Below are 17661 nucleotides of genomic sequence, written 5' to 3'. Positions count from 1 at the left end.
AAATCTGTGTAACCTTTCAGCTGGATCATCGGTACAATGAGTTCAAACTGTGGGCAATTATGTCTGAGCACAAGAAGACCATCACAGCCGTTTCCTGGTGTCCCCATAACCACGACCTGTTTGCAAGTGCAAGCGCAGATAATTTAGTAATAATTTGGAATGTGGCTGAACAAAAAGTTACGGCAAAACTTGATGGTACAAAAGGTAAGCGAGAAATTTGAGTCTAATGACATTTATTAATAGCAAAATGAAGCCACCAAAGGCTGAATCCAGAAGTGCTGTTCTCTCAATTGAAGACAGCCAAGGCTCCCACAAGCAGAAGAATGTGTGTGTGTGTGTGTGTGTGTGTGTGCTTTTTACTGATTTTCCACTTTAGTTCCCTACACATGCAATCTGTGAAGTTTGGGGGATGGGGTGCATCTGGAATAGAATGGGAGGTGGTGCGGGCAGGGGAGAAGGAATTGGTGAGCATCACCTTGCCCCTCTTGACATGCGCACCATTTCAGTTCACAGGAGCCTAAGCATGGTCATGATAGTTTTGCTCGGATGACACAAAAAACAAATACAGTCAGTTTGAAACTACAAACCTCTCTTCTGTTATCCTACTATAGAAAAGAGGGAGATTGCTGCGGTGAAAACAGTTGGCTCTGCTTGACCATTACTATGAATTAGAGTAGAAAAGGCGCCAGTTAAGGTATTTTAATTTGGATTATGTGTATGTATATTTAAGGGTAGACCCTTAGCCAATTCCGCCGTTAATGCTTTGCCAGCAGTCTGCTTCAGGATGTTTCCTATGGAGGGAACAGATTACATTTGAATGGAAATTCTCTATGTTTTGTTCAGGAAGGATCCATAACCAAATAGCAGCTCTTCCTTTAAAAGAAAAATAAAAGCCATGTGACCTTTCCATTCCAGTGTAATAACTTCCTTATGTATTTCTCCAGAGAAATTCTTCCTTTGAAGAGGAAAAAAGTACATTAGAACCAGCACACATTCTCTTTGTGTTTTTAATCTCAAGGCTGAAATGTGTTCATAGAGTGAATGTTCAGGCTGAGAGATGAATGTTATTTGAGTTGCCTGTTTGTTTAAATTCAGTATCACACTATTGGAGATGTGGCACCAATTTTTTTTTAGATTCTTAGATTATGTTTTTATTTTTCAGGAATTCCTGCATCTCTTAGTTGGTGTTGGAATGCAGGTGATGCAGTTGCTTTTGTCTCCCATAGAGGACCCTTGTATATTTGGACAATTTCAGGACCCGACAGTGGTGTAACAGTACATAAAGACGCTCACAGTTTTTTGTCAGACATTTGCCTGTTTAGATGGCATCCCAAGAAAAAGGGGAAAGTAGTATTTGGACACACTGATGGAAGTCTTTCTATTTTTCAGCCAGGTAAGGGTCTATTTTATAACATATGCATGTTTTGATGCATGGTGAAGAAAACCATTGTTTTGAGAAAACTGGACACTTGTTTTTCACGGATTCTCTCTCTCTCCCCCCCCCCATTGCATTGCTAATGGAAGGGAGTGGAAATCTGAGTCTTGGGCAGCACAAGGTTGATTTTAGATTAACAAGGCATCATAATTTATTACTACATAATAAGCACGTTCTTGGAATACAGCTGCCTTGTTTGCAAATCACAGTAAGCCAAACTGTGTCTTCCTGGGACCATGCAAAGTGGGGAGGAACTTGGACTCATTTTGCTGCTACCAGGTCCTTTTAGTCTTGGCTACAGATCATGGTTATGGAGGGGAGAACTTAACTGCAGCTTTGTGCTCAGATGATACACAATCCCTGTGCTAAAAGGACCAGGGAAGAGGGAAGTAGGTGTGAGCATCAGTTCATAAGCCAGCATGTTTGCCGGGTACCAATATGCCATAGTTTGGTTCACCATGCAAACAAGGTCTGTAAAGGTTTGTTAATAACAGGCTAATAAAATAAAAATATATAATCATACATAGATGGGAATGACTAAGAATTCTGACCATAGGCGCTAACCCCTAGGGGCTGAGGGGTCTTTGCCCCCCCAATAAAATATTTGAAGGGGCTGCCCCCCCAAACTTGATGGGCATTGCCATTCAAATGGTGTGCATGCACCACATCATGTGATTGATTATGCAGGGCGGGACTTACCTGGGCCCCCTAACATTTTATTTAAGTTGGTACCCCTGATTCTGACATCCACTTTATACCAGTTGCTTGATACATTAGTTTCCCATGTGGAAGAAAAGGTAGATATGGTGCATCATGAGGTCATAAACTGGCAGTCAGTAAGCATGGCATGATATAACTTCTCAAAACAGAGATGTTTCTGGAGAGCGGCAGTCAGAACAAAAAGACTGATTGTCACTGCTTTGGATATATCTTTATATAGCTACAAGTGTAGGCATGTGGCTTCTATAGGTTTGCTTAGATGAATGAAGCCAGTCTCTGCAAGACCATATTCATTTTCATATTGCTATAGCAACTGCTGCAGTTCTGTGTCAGTTCTCATTTTCAGAAGGAGGGATCCTTTTGATTTGTTTTTCATTCTGTTCAGTGTTGGCAGTTTAGAACCAAGCTTGTCAGAGTAGAAATTCAATCTGCACTTGGATGCGTCACAGTAAAGAGAGCTATCACCAGCCATTTTGTTCAGATTTCTTATTTTTAGCCATTTGCCCCACCTTAGACCAATTTAGAAAAAGACACATGATAACATGAATTCATTAATGAGTTAATTTTTGCAGAGAAGGTTCTGGATGCAACAATTTTATTTTCAATTGCAGGTTTAAAAATACAAACGCACAGTCACATCTCACCTCCATGTACTAGAATTGTTGAGGCTAAAATTGGATGAACCAATCAGTTCTGTTCAGTATAAATTTTGAACATTTGTATGTTAGAATGCCTCTGTGTAATCTGCATCTTACAGGGAAGCAGAAGCATGCAGTTTCCTTTTTCTTCTTTATGATGGAATCAAAGCCTGCTGGTGTATTTTTGATGCCAGAGATATGCATGGGCTCAACTTCTACACACGCTAGCTCTGAGGAAAAATGGATGCTTACTTATAACTAAAAGATTAAAAACATCATGTTGAAGAGATGACCCTTAGTTTCTAATTTGTTAGAATGCATCCAGGCAATATTCGTAATATGTGTATCATACCACATTTGGGGTTCTCTTCCTAAGATCCTTCAGTTACCCCCAATCCAGAGCTCTGGATGAATCTCAAGATGTACATGAAACACTTTAAGCAGACTGCCTTGTTCACTTTCTTGCTTCATGAACATGACAGGATAGACATGAAAGTTTCTGTTGCTTCCATTGAAATGAATGGGGCATTTAGAGGCTGGGGGATGCTATCTGTGCATTAAAGTTCGTACACTTGCTTTCTTTTGCAAGGATGCCTGTCTCTAATGAAAGCTTTGAGAAGTTCAGGCAAGTGCATGCCATTCACAAGAAGCTGCTGCAGAATTGCATCTCTTGATACTGAAGTTGAATTTGAACCCTCAGTCTTTAACAAAGACATTAGTAGGAAATTACAGTGAATGGTCTTCTTTCTTACAAAGTGCTGTTTTGCCCTCCAGAAAAGCACTGAACACCTTCTGTGCTGTAATTTAAGGCTGAGTCATTATTGAGTAACTAGCACGATGCAACAATGGCTTTTAATTGTTAGCATTTAGCGTTTTACCCAGTGCATTCACTTTATTTTCAACTAATTAGCTCTCTCTAGCTACTAGTAACACAGTGGAGGCACACTGCAAAAAGAGTGCAGATGGTTAAAGAAATATGTGAAACTTAAAGATTGGTGTTCATTCAAATGTAAAAATAAATCTGCAGAAGTCATTCTGGTTTCCTGATCCCGTGCATGTGTGCTTGCCAATAAGTCCCACTGCATCTAGTAGAGCCTACCCCATTCTGAGGATCTCTGCCAGCAGTAGCCAGTATAATCCCTCCAAATAGGGCGTTTCAGAAGTGGAACTCTGCTAAGCAAATATTCATTGGAGTCTAAGCTACCCCACCAAGCCTCAAGTTGCAGTGGGAGGTTTGAGCCTTCCCTGGAATTGGCATAGCAATAAAAAACCCCCCACTGCTTTCCCAACCAATATGTGCAACAGGGTTGTGGATTCTGGCAGCAACTCTGCAGCTCCTTTAGGTCCTATTGCTATCCAGCTGGGGTTATGGTTGTACCCTAAGCCTATAAGAAACAATTCTATTCAAAGCTGCACAAAGGCCAAAACCAGAAAAGGCTAGTTTAGGTAAACGCCGCGATGAAGAGTTCTAATCAGGGAGAAGTGCAGTCTCCCAAAAGATTAAGCAGAATTGTTACAAAAGGTATGTGGAAAATTCACGACAGAAAAAACCCAACCCCGTGTAAAATTAGTTGAAGCAGCAAAAATGAAATCTAAAAACAAAGTTTTGCTTTCTCTTGTGTTCCACAGAAGAGGTAAGTTACTACAGAAAATGGTATTGGGGTGAAGCTGCTTGCTAAGATGGAGAATAGTGAAGAAACATGGAATAACATGAAAAGCTTTTCAACTCCCTACCATTCCAACCCCCTTTACTACTTGCTGATTGGTTCTACTCTTCTCCATCTCATTTGTTTAGAACAGAATTTTATTTATGAACTGGTAAATGGTAGGTCATGAGTCATACCACTTGAGTGTCCATCATAAAGCTTTCCTTTTTCTTGGGGCACCTGATGTGATCCTCGGGCCTTATCAGATGCATTCTGGACCAGAGGCATAGGAAATATCCAAACTTTTGACCTGGTCACCTTGGCAAAAATGTGTCTGTCTTTCCCCTCCTTTATCTATCCTCTCTTAATTCAGAATCCAGAGGTTCAGGCTAAGAAAAATCTCTGCCACTAAGACCGACATTCAGGCTTAAGCCATGAGCTAGTTTATTGACCAAGGTTTGTTCCATGGAACAATTGTTCGCATCATGGATGCAGCTTTACCCTTATCCCACCCCCCAAATCAGCTTTATTGGTCGAAAATCAACTTCAGTTAACAAGAACAATAGAAGCTTCCTGAGAATTGCACTGGCTTTGCCTTTCGTCGAGTAACCTGAAAACTCGTATCTGCTGAGAAGAATGCAAAGAAGCTCTAGTGTCACAGATTCATTCTAGGGCTCATTGACTCTGTTGGGAGCAATCATCACAGGCAGTTGCTGCATCCAGTAGCTTAGATCTGCATTTACTGAAAGTTTTCTACTTTCTGGACTTTTGTTCAGTATCTGGAAAGCTAACTCTTAACCTGCTTTTAAAATTGATACATCTTTTACTTTTCAAGGTTCTAAGAGTCAGAAACATGTTCTAAGGCCAGAATCACTTGAAGGTACAGATGAGGAAGATCCCGTTACTGCCCTGGAATGGGACCCTCTCTCTACAGATTATCTTCTTGTTGCAAATCTGCACAATGGAATTCGTCTAGTTGATTCAGAGTCTCTGTCCTGCATTACGGTCTTTAGTTTCCCTAGTGCAGCAGCATCTGTGCAGTGCTTAGCATGGGTTCCTAGTGCTCCTGGAATGTTTATCACTGGAGGTAAATAAATATTTTCACACATTGTTTTATGAAATAGCAAGATATGTAACACACAGGCACAATCCAGAGCCATGAATGCCAGTTGGTTATTTCCAGTTTACTTCAGTAGAATATGATTTAAATTGTGAGTTAGCTCAAGGTTGGGACAGAACATTTGAAGAGTGATAGAAATGGCAGCCAGCAGCATCACTGCCCTGAAAACATATGTAACTATCTCTGTCTTGGAAGCAAATTATGGAAAGGGGAAAAGAAGGTTCTGTGGGGGTTTGATCTAGTTTGGGTTAAATTGGGTGATGAGGGGAGAAAAGCTGGCTTTGGTAAAAACTATTCATAACAATGCCAGCACCACGTTCCTCTCCTATTCTCATCCTTGTTCATGGAACAGTTTTGTATCTGGTTTAGGAAAGTTAATTCTAAAAAAAAAAAAAAAAGGTGAAGGATGTGTATATGTGCATGTACATATGTACACTTATGTGCAGTGTGTGTATATATACCTCTTGAAAACTAGATAACTCACATGATACACAAGAAGAGGGAACAGACTGAAGGCTAACACACTTTCTTGGCGTGAAAGCACGCTCTGCTTGCTGGTGTGCATGCTGTAACCCTAGTTGGGAAACCAGGCTCACACACTGTGTGAAAATAGGTGAAGACCAATTCTATTTTTCCAGGAAAAGAGGTGCTAGAACTCACTGTGAATGCCTCTCTTGTTCTCTTATAATGGCAATGGCGTCTACCTGAAAGGTGCTAGAACTGAGTTCCGACAAGATCTGGCTGAAAAGCCCTGGTGAAGACAGACAACACTCATGAAACAGGACATGGGCTCTGTTTGTCATATTCTGTTTATGCTCCGGAGATGACTCGTGTTATGTTTATCTTGTCTACCAAGAAATATGTATGCATAAATATGTACAAAATATATTGCAGTTGTTAAATTTTTGAGTCATTGGACTAGATGGATAGAACTTTTTGAACTGATAATCAGAAAAGAAATGGGATTTTTCTCTTAATACAGATTCTCAAGTTGGTGTGTTGCGTGTCTGGAATGTGTCACGTACAACACCAATAGATAATTTTAAACTGAAGAAAACAGGTTTCCATGGTTTACATGTTCTTAGTTCTCCCCCAAAGAAAAAATGTAAGTATCTTAAAAAAAAAAAAAAATCAAGAAAAAATGTGCCTTTTCCATTTCCTAATTTTCCCTTTTCTGTTTGCACTTGTAAACTCTTTGCTGTTCAACACAATATAACATAACTATAAGCCACAGTGAATGACTTGTCAGGATTGAGCAGCATCCTACTTTGTGCTGCCCTGTTGCTCCTGCTTCGCTCCTTCTCTGGTACCAGCAGGAACAATAGGCCGTGAAGTGTTGACTTTTGGTTACTTCTGAATACAGGGTTATTGGTTGTTTCTTCCAAATAATTCACTGTCATGGAGCAAGTACAGACTGCCTAATCTTGGTAAACCATAGTTTATTGTTATGTGTGAACTGGGTCAATATAGGCTGTATAGTCTTCCAAAACACCATTTAAAACACACACGCACAATAGGAATTCCTCTTTAAAGATTATTGGAATACTTTAGAGAGTCTCATTTTATAATTCAAAATGCATGTCAGTAAGAAGATTTGAAAGCATGCTAGTTAAGGTGCCTCACAATGTGTTGAAAGCTCACTGATCCCTGAGTGCTCCATTTTGTCCTCCTGTTTTTCTCCCTTTCGCCCCCTCACCAACCTGCAATCCATTCTGTTTACCACCTTTTCTTTGTCTTAATTGCTGTAACACCCTTCACCAAAGGCAGTAATGTGATGAGTCTTCTGGCTGTTTAAGGGAGGGCTGCCATTTGAGAGAATCATACCAGGAGTGCCTTTCCTACCTGGGTCTCCTTTACCTGTGCAAAAACAGCATTCCATTTTGTTTCTACCAGGCTAAAAAGGTTTGGGAGTGGCATTAACACTTCTATTTTTTTGAATTTGCAAGAAGAGTATTGGGTCAGCTGAGAGTGAAACTAAAGGTGACATTAATTATGTGAATACAACTACCGTACAGTAATTTTTTACTGTACATTTTTTGTACACAACGTTTTTACTGTACATTTTTGCAGCACATTTTTTGTTACATAAATAGCAGCTGAGGGGAAACCTGAGCAACTTTGGAACCAAGGGGAGTTTAACTTTTTATCTCCTGACAAAATCATCCCTCAGAAGCTGCTGTTTGCATTTCAAGAGGAGTCACTTTCATGTGCTCCAAAGTGGTATATTCCAAGGGAATATGTGGATTTGTATTGAATTCTATTTCTCTGTGTTGCTGACATCTTCAAACCTGCTAATGTGCCTTCCTCTCCTAATTATTCCCACTGGCGCGATCTTGCATCATTTCACATCTCCTCTGTATTGTCAGCATTGGAAACAAAAGCTGATTGCATAACAAAGTCATAGAATCTGAGTCAATGTATTAAATGTGTACTTCTTACCTGCTAATGTGTTTGATTAGTACTAAATTTTCTGTTTTTCTTATAATAGTCTAGTGGTGCATATAGGCATATATTCTGATTTTAAGATAATACAATAGCTTATTGTTTAAACTAACTGGATAGCTGGTGTAGAGTAGTGGGCTATGAGCAGAAACTATGACTGAAGTGCTTGCCGATCGGAAGGTTGGCAGTTCAAATCCACACAACGGGGTGAGCTCCCATTTCTCCGTCCCAGCACCTGACAAACTAGCAGTTCAAAAGCATACCAACACAAGTAGATAAGTAGGTACCGCTGTGGCGAGAATATAAACGGCACTTCCATGCACTCTTGCACTTGACATGGTGTCCGTTGCACCAGAAGCAGTTTAGTCATGCTGGCTACATAACCTGGAAAGCTGTCTGCAGACAAACACCAGCTCCCTTGGCCTGAAGCAAGATGAGTGCCACATCCCATAGTCAAGTTTGGCTGAACAGAACCATCCAGGGGGTCCTTTACCTTATATGGAAAATGTTCTGCCTACTTAGAGAAAATGCTATAATTACTGTAATTATTGTTATTAATTAAATTTCTATACCACCCTTCATCTGAGGATCACGGTGATTTTTATAAACAAAAATAAAAATACAAAACATAGTAACAAACGAAAACAATACCCCCCCAACGGTTTAAAAGGCCATAGATTGTTTAATTAGTCAGAGGCCTGGGAGAAGAGGATTGTTTTCGCATGGTGCTTAAAGATATGTAGCGAAGGTGGCGGCCGAGCCTCCCCAGGGAGAACATTCCACAAGTGGGGGAGCCACCACAGAAAAGGCCCACACTCATGTTGCCACCCTCTCGTCCTCAGATGATGATTGAAGGGTCCAGGTTGGTTCATGGGGAGAGGTGGTCCTTGAGGCACTGCAAGTCTTGCTATTAAAATATAATTAGTATTATGATGCTATGTGAATTATCAGTTCCGCTTTCTGTGACTGAAATTAATACTGTTAGTAAAAAAGAACTTCTCACCAGCTGATTTTATGATATATTGTACTAAATCTCTCTGTGTCATATACTTCAGTAAGATAACACTTGTTTCTGAAGGAGACAGCTGGACTGAGAAACTAAAACATTTAAGGAAAAGAAAGTTTCTGGCTTCAAAGTACTGGAGAGTAAATTAGGAAATTCTCATACATAAGAAATTCTCAGATGTAAGAAATAAATCAGATAGGGGTTAATTGCCGCAATTTCCCAAGAAATGTAGTTCCCAGTAGCAAGTGGACAATACTTTGTTTTAAATGTAGCAGAACATAAAACTTATGCTAATATGTTTTATCTTTTTAATTCAGCATTTTCTTCACAGTCTCCTACCAAAAACCACCACATGTCATCTACAAGTGAGGCTGTTCCACCTCCAACTCTAACACAAAACCAAGCATTTTCTCTCCCTCCCGGGCATGCCGTCTGCTGCTTTATGGATGGTGGAGTGGGACTTTATGACATGGGAGCCAAGAAATGGGATTTTCTTAGAGATCTGGTATGTTTGCTTGTCTTTCCAGTCTTTGAACTCGGGGTCACTTAAGGTGTTTAAAATCTTCTTCAAGTGATGTGCCCTAACTGTTCCTGGGGATGTTTTCACATGGAGAATATTATATGTCATTGGGGCTGTCTATGGATAAAGACGTTTCTCCCAGCTGCAATTTCCAAGCTCAAGGTTTTCTACCAGCAAAAATCATGAGTATCTGAAGCATTCCCAAGGGGATATTGCTATGTCCATGTGTTCGTTCCTCTATCTGCACTTACCCTAGTGATAGAGGAATACCTTGTGGAGAATACTTTTTGAACATGTAAAGTAGCCCAAATAGAAATAATTAGTTTGTGTGCTAATAAATAGGCTCTTTGCTTCCTTCTTCTTTGAAGGGACTTGGAAAACTACAGTAGAAGTGTTATCCGGAAGCGGCATGCCAGATTGGATGGAGCCACTTTGCTAGATTCCCAGGATAATGGGGGGAGGAGGCAGCAGGAAGGTCAGCATGATTTAAACGCTGTGGCAGGAGTGCTAGATTAGCTCTGATGGTGTGTTTGCACTGCACCAACCTTCCCACTGCTTTGCCCTTTTCCTTCCTAGTAAGCAGCAGCGACCAGCCTGCCAGAAAGCTAGTGTAGCTTCTGCACCCAACCTGGCAAGCCTCTTCTGGTATCAAGCCTCTTCTCTTGTAACGGGGCTTTCTTTTGTTGCTCTAGGGTCATGTCGAAACCATCTTCGATTGTAAATTCAAGCCTGACAACCCTGACCTCCTAGCTACCGCATCCTTTGACGGAACAATAAAGGTGTGGGATATAAATACTTTAACTGCTGTCTACACTTCTCCTGGTAATGAAGGAGTCATATACTCCCTTTCATGGGCTCCAGGTGAGAATATTTTAACTTAGAAATAACTAAAGTTTCATATAGAAAAGAGAATGCTTCTTAGCTAAGATTGGTGGGTATCCAGAGTTATGTATATTTGGTAACTTCATGCCAAAAAAAGAAAAGAAAAAAGCACAGCTCAGAGCAAAAGAACTGCAAGGGCACTTCCATTTACAGAATGGGGCTTTTCCACTACAGCCTCCTGTGAGGAGCCCCCTCAAATGCCCTCTGATGTAGTGTGAGTCTTGTAACTGGGTTGGGAGCAGGAATATAGTACCTGGCACAAACCTCAGCTTTGTTTTTATGGTTTGGGGAAGTTTTTAAAAAGCAGATTTACAGACTTTGTCATTTCAAAACTACTTTTAGAGGTGTGTCAGCAGCGCCTGGTGAAATCTAAGAAGCTCAGAGGGGTACTGAATAAGATTTTTTTATTAGGAAAGAAGGCTTTAATCTCCCACTACATTTCTTTTCTGTGTCTGATAGAGTCATATTGAAAATGCAGAATAGCAAATCATTTAGACAACAGTGTGATTTTGAAATAAGCAAAATTATGTAGATGTTCTTAATCTGCACATTTCGTTTTGGTTGGAGAATTCAGTTCAGGCTAGTGCAAAATTTTGGTTACCTTGTAGAACTTAGATTTTTCTTTTAAGTGCAAAGTGTACGTGGTGCTATATATGAGTGAAGAAAAAAAATCAAATTGCAGCACTATTTTGTGCAGAAAGAGAAAATTGGTCAGAAATGGGCTTAGTCGGGGCAGTTTGTAAAGGAAAGGATCAAAAGAGCAAGTCGTGCCAATTGTAAACACTGTGAACTGGTTAAGTCATGGCAAATAGGAAGCAGCATGCTATCTCATTCTAAATGTGGAAACATACTAGGCATGTTCCATGAAGGGTAAAGAAGCTAAGGAATCTTTAGATGCATGTGAGGAAAAAGAAAATCGGAAGGGGAAAAAACCTGACTGCTTGAGAAAATAACAGTGAATGAGCAAAATGATTTGTGATTCTTTGGTAACATCAGAGGTAGAGCTGAAACTGAGTATTAGGTAAACAGAACAAAGAGATGCCTGCAGTGAAAATAAGCAGAACTTCGAGGAAGTTTTTATGGAAGAATATGAAAACAGGTGTTTAGAAGAGTCAAAGAGAAGGGAAGTTCAGGGAAGTTCTTTTATTACTTCGCTTGTTCTGAGCCCTTAATAGGTAATAGGAAAGGTAGGATAAATAAGAATATAGTTAACCTTCTATCTATCCCATGGACTCTTTCCTAAAGGAGACTTGAACTGCATAGCTGGTGGAACTTCCAGAAATGGTGGCTTCATCTGGGACGTCCCACGGGGCAAAATGATAACCCGTTTTAATGAGGTAATGTGAGTTTGGTTTTAAGTTCTTATAACTGAGGTAATAGCAGGAAGATAAACGATGTTTCTGTGCGCTCTGGCACTCGTCACAGTGTTCTTTTGCTGCAGAAGCGGTTTAGTCATGCTGGCCACATGACCCGGAATGCTGTCTGTGGACAAATGCCAGCTCCCTCGGCCTGAAAGTGAGATGAGCGCCGCAACCCTATAGTCGCCTTTGATTGGACTTAACCATCCAGGGGTCCTTTACCTTATAGCTCCCACTAATGCTTGTTTAAGGAAATGTTCAGTTAGTATGTGTACCCATAACCTGATCCTAAGAGCTATTAAACTTTAGCTGCAAAACTATAACAAAATTCTAGGCCAAAAGTGAAACTTTTGTGACTTATTTAGTCAATGGTGAAAAATACCCCTCCTCCAGCAATTTGGTGGGGAACACTTTAGAATAAAAGTGTCCACTTACCATTTAAAAAAATAAATGGAGCCAAAAAATCTTGGGGAATGAACAGACAGTAGTAAAAGTCACCATGGGGAAGGTTTGCTGGGTTCCCATCATGCACACCTTTCCCTGGGGAAATTTCAATCATCCTAAAAACGCTACTTTTCAGATAAAAATATTGTGTTTTCTGTGTATCCTCAGTGTTGCAAATTCAAGCGGTGGTGGTCTTTTGGAGTCTTACTTAAACATTTCAATAAGGAGTGAGATCGATGCCTAAGGGCATATAGAAATAGTCTTGGGGCCAGACTAGATGTGACACTAATTGTATGAATACTGGTTTTTATGTAAGTAGCAGTCATGAAGTGGCTTGAGCAGCCTTGGATCATAGGGGTTGAAGCGCTTATAACTGTGTTCCTGCCCTGGTGCCAGCAAAAATAATCTCTCACAAGCTGTTTTTTGTGTTTCAAGAGTACCTTCAATTGGCAGAAAGAGAAGTAGTTCAACTTCCCATCTCCCAAGACCTTTAAAACTTCTTCCTGGCTATTGTTTGCATAATGAAAACATGTGTTAATTGTATCCACACAATTCAAGTTGCATCTAGTTCCCTCATCGTCTGGAATTCAGAAAAGCACTAGTATTATGATTGTGCATCTAAATGCTTACTCTTGAGTTACTATTTTAAAAGGTGGCATTTTAGAGTTTGCAAACTGTTGTTTAAAATCTTTGAAGTTCAAAGATACTCTTTAACATGCTGTTGGGGAACTGATTAAGGTTGTATCTATTCATCTTCATTTGGCTATAACTCTCCAGTCTTCGCCTCAGTTCTTAAGACAGAAATTACTAGAATCCATTAGCTTTCTGTTTCATCCTCTTTATTATCATGAAGCACGCAAAAATATTACCTAAAAGAGGCCACACCCTGTCATTACAAAATGCCTCATGGGAACAGGGGTTATGCTTGCTTAAAGGCTGGTAGAAAATATTGATTACTCCTACTTGGAAAAGCGGGGGTGGGGAGTCATAAGAAAAGTATATAAATAAGAAAAAAAGGGGTGAATTATTTCTTATTGATAGGCATTTTACATTTTTTGAAGCATGGAAAGAGTGGAATCTTCTGCATTGCATGGAGTCATAAAGATTCCAAAAGGATAGCAACCTGCAGTGGAGATGGATTCTGGTGAGTGCTATTTTGAAGACAACTCTATGAAATTTATGTGACAAATAGCAAAGCATTATTTGATTTGACTACTACCTGGCAAATGTGAATTTTATCCTATCTACTGATATGGAGGTGCATGCTCCCGAAATCTAGTAGTGTGATTTCAGTCACTTGTCATTATTTTTAAACAAAAATGCTGATTATTTACAATCTCAGCACTGTAGTTTACCAGTGCTAAGTTTGTTTTGATTGCAGCTATAAGATCAGCCTTTGAATGTGGTTCAGAAAGCAGCAGACAAGAGGCTTCTCTCCAGTCTTAGTGCTGTGGAATCACACCATTGTGGCAGCAGCAGAGGCTTAACTCTGATCTTGTCACTTAGTCCTTAGATGGGAGATATCATATCTCTGCGGATGATGTCATATGATGTAAGGTAACTGACAGGAGGGCTTTGCTTGCCCAACATGGCCTTGCAGGCCAAAATTCAGAGGCCTTACAGCCTAATTAGGCCTATAGGCTGTAAGTTCTCCACTGATATATCACCACTGATATACATTGTGATGGTTTTAATTGATTTGATTTTCTGGCAAAATGTAAATAGATAGCAGGCATTGTCATAAAGTTGCATGTCCCAACAAAGGACAAATATGTGTTTTTTTAAAAATGTGGTTATAATGTGGAACTTTTCATAAATTCATAGTTTCCTGATGAACAGCCATACAGACCTAAAACATGTTCGATCACTCTGGAGGATTATTAAATTTATATAATTTTAACTCAGCTTTTGGGCTAGCCCCATTTGTTCTGTGTAGTTGCTGCTGTGACTCCCTTTCTGTGCTTCCATTTTTCCCCAAAGTGCCATGACAAACAAATAAAACCATGTAAATGCAAAATTATAAATCTCTGATTTCCATATTCAATTCATTCAGCATTATTCGGACCATTGATGGCAAAATTCTCCACAAGTACAAACATCCAGCTTCAGTTTTTGGCTGTGACTGGAGTCAGAACAACAAGTGAGTACTTTCATATAATTAACTTCATAGTGAATTATAAATGTTAGAATAAGCTTGTTTCAGAATTAATGTAGCTAGAATAATGTAATGGTTTTAGTGTTATCTAGCTCAGTAGGATCAAGTAAAAGGCAATATGTTCTGGATCAGGTCGGTCTAGAGCTGAGAATTTATATCCTTGAAAGACTTGGCAGTGTCAAATTCCAGTTTGATTTCTGCCAGTTATTGTACTGTGCATGTGCTGTAAAGTAGTCATGCTGTCACTCACTTTTTATGGGGCATCTACATAAAACCAATAACAACATTCTCCTATCATGTTTCCCCTGTCTAGCTGTTTTGTGTCCTGTCCCATGCACCTGAGTTCCAAAAAAAGACTTTTTAAAAAGTCAGTGAAATTGTTGCACAATTTCCTTGGGTGTTGATGGTCTATTGTGATGCTGTTCTGGCCAGCTGCCACATATCTACAGGCTGTAGCTGTTCCCTTGACTACTCTGCATATTTCCTTCTGTGTCTTCTCTCTAGGAATCAGGTCCATCACTTCAACCTTCCCTTCCCAAATTGTGTTGTCTTTATATCCACTCCCAGTCCTGGGTGCAGTAAGGGGGCGGCACTTGATTTCTCTGGTGCTGATTGTTAAAAGAAAAGAGATGCAACTAATTTGAAAACAGGATGGCTGCTACCATTAGATGTTTAAGATGTAATAATGCAAATGTAGTGAAAATGTAATAATGCAGGGCAAGTTTTCAAAACGTCTTGTTACATTTATGTGTGAACAGTGAAATTCTTGTGCCTTTTGTAGCTGATGACTGTACTGTATTTTGCAGAGATATGATAGCCACTGGATGTGAAGATAAAAATGTCCGTGTTTATTACCTAGCAACTAGCTCTGATCAGCCACTGAAAGTATTCAGTGGGCATACTGCCAAAGTGTTTCATGTAAGATGGTCTCCTCTGAGGGAAGGGATCCTCTGCAGCGGTTCTGATGATGGGTGAGCATATTTGGCTGAAATTGCGGTGGTGGGATTAGCAATGCAAAAAAATGGTTTTTGTCCATAACACAACTTTTCCCACTTGCACTCTAGCTGCCGTCCAGCCTGTTTCATTGACCTTAGCTTACCAGTGTACCAAAGTACAGAATGCACTCCACAATGCTGAGAGAGGGCACTTGAGAGCAACCGTGTCAAGACCCTGAGACCTCTCTGTTCCACAGCATGACAATGACAATGATAGAGTCGCCTGCTCTATCTACTGGAAACTCCCCCAGGGCATTCAGTAATCCATTGGATTCCATTAGCCTCCAAGCACAGATCTTCTTAATCTGCCCACCAGCCTGCAGGGTAGGATTAGAGCTGTAAATCCAAACTTCACAAGGAAATGATCTGACCCTTACAAGAGGGTGACAGCCATCACCACTCATCTCCAGACCCCAACTCCCTCCATCTGGGGCAGAAACCCAGTTGAGAGTGTGGCCTGCCATTTGTGTCGGACAACTTGAGACATCCCCATGGTCATCATGGAAATGCATGGAATCTCGAGTTTGAATGCTAGGGGCAGCCTCAGCATGGATATTCAATGCATATCAGAGTTCTCCTGGACTCTGTCATGGCTGCAAAAAAGTTGGGGTGTACCTCTTAACTGTATGAAAATACAAGCTGGGGGAAAGCTGAGTATCATTGAGGTCATTGGAGTAATTAGGCAGCAGTCTAGATTATCTGTGAGCAACTAGAAGAAAAGTAGAGAAATTAAAGTGGCAAACTGCACTTGCTAGTTAAAATATATATCACTTTTTAAATGCATCACATGTTGCCCATAGTGCAGTCTGCATGAACAGTATTATAGTGGTAGCTTCTGATTGGTTGTGTTATGCATCCTTTGCTATAACAGTTCTGTATCTTAGTTCATCAGCCAAATTAGGCCTCTCCAGCAGTGCAATTCTTTGTGTTTTCTAAAGTAAACAGTGCCCCTATCCTCACTGGTTTGGTTTCCTTTAAAATTGTTTAGTGCTCTGAACATAATCGCCATCCTAAGGCAGGCTACAGAAGTCTTTGGCTCCAATTCCATACACTCTTTATAGTGTTTGAATCCTGTTAAGATAAGAGGGACTTACTTTTGAGTTGATGTGCATAAGCTTGCAGTGTACAAATGCTGGTACCCTGGTCAAAAAAAAAGAGAGGAAAAGACCTGAAGATGATGGGGAAGCTGAAAAAGGAAATACTGTGATATGGAAGCGTCATATGCAGTTGTGACAATGTTACATTTGTGTGTGGATGGCAGCAAGAGTAAAACATGACAGTCTGCTGCAATGCTCGTTCCACTGATGAGGATGGAGTAAATAAACTTCCTTCCCAGTAAATCAGGAATTATTCACTGTGGAGAATCACTGCATTAGGACAACTCTCTTTCACACAGGTCTCTTAAATTTTATATATGCCATTAGTAAGGGAAAGTATGTGTGAATGACTGTTATGGTGTGAGCAATTCTTGTAGATGTTCTTCTGGTGTTATCTGGATTTTTTTAAGAAAGAGTTTTGTCTAGAGATGGTCAAGTGCTGCAATGAAACTATTTCACTTCTTTCTTAACAGCACTGTTCGAATATGGGATTATACACAAGATGCTTGTATAAATGTTCTTAGTGGGCATACAGCACCAGTACGGGGATTGCTGTGGAATACAGAAATACCTTACTTACTGATATCGGGCAGCTGGGATTATACAATCAAAGTGTGGGATACAAGAGAGGGAACCTGTCTGGACACAGTGTATGATCACGGTGCAGATGTCTATGGTAATATATTTTAATGTTTGACATTAATACATTTTCAGTAGTTTTTGTATGCTAAAAAATTGTCGTACAGTATTTTAAAACAAATTTGTTACAATGTATTTTAGGATTAACATGCCATCCTAGTCGTCCCTTCACTATGGCCTCTTGTTCACGAGATTCTACTGTGAGGCTTTGGTCTTTAACACCTCTAATAAATCCTCTCCAGATAAATATATTGGCAGACAGATCATGGGATGAGATTATCGGAAACACTGGTGAGTAAATATACACATATATGTGAGCTATAGACAGACAGACAGACAGACAGATAGATAGATGCATGCTGACTAGGAATATACAAAGCTATCCCTTTATTTCCACATTTTCCACTCATCCTCTCGCATGTTCACAGAAGGTTTGTAGAGAGTCTTGGATATTCTTGCTTTTCAAGTCAATTTTTGCACATACAGGAGTCTTATGTACCTACACACCCCCAGCTGAAATAGCAGTAATGGCAATTCATGTGCTTTACACCACCGGTTTGTTGC

The 17661-nt window shown here is 40.1% G+C and overlaps 1 protein-coding gene across 7 annotated transcripts in view; it reads left to right on the top strand.

Annotated features, from left to right (window-relative positions):
* The window catches only part of WDR17 (WD repeat domain 17), a 54908-nt gene that overhangs the window by 13726 nt on the left and 23521 nt on the right, over positions 1–17661 (top strand). For all 7 annotated transcript variants that reach the window (XM_053402612.1, XM_053402610.1, XM_053402609.1 and 4 more), the window contains exons 3-14: positions 21–204; positions 1163–1393; positions 5275–5526; positions 6542–6664; positions 9325–9512; positions 10220–10388; positions 11655–11746; positions 13273–13355; positions 14265–14351; positions 15173–15337; positions 16932–17134; positions 17239–17388. In XM_053402612.1, coding sequence (XP_053258587.1) covers positions 21–204; positions 1163–1393; positions 5275–5526; positions 6542–6664; positions 9325–9512; positions 10220–10388; positions 11655–11746; positions 13273–13355; positions 14265–14351; positions 15173–15337; positions 16932–17134; positions 17239–17388 — 1927 coding nt within the window. The remainder of the gene's footprint in view (positions 1–20; positions 205–1162; positions 1394–5274; positions 5527–6541; positions 6665–9324; positions 9513–10219; positions 10389–11654; positions 11747–13272; positions 13356–14264; positions 14352–15172; positions 15338–16931; positions 17135–17238; positions 17389–17661) is intronic.

This window comes from Podarcis raffonei, chromosome 9 (genome assembly GCF_027172205.1).
Source record: "Podarcis raffonei isolate rPodRaf1 chromosome 9, rPodRaf1.pri, whole genome shotgun sequence".
NCBI classification, from domain to species: Eukaryota; Metazoa; Chordata; class Lepidosauria; order Squamata; family Lacertidae; genus Podarcis; species Podarcis raffonei.
This window is presented reverse-complemented; position numbering and strand designations above follow the sequence as displayed.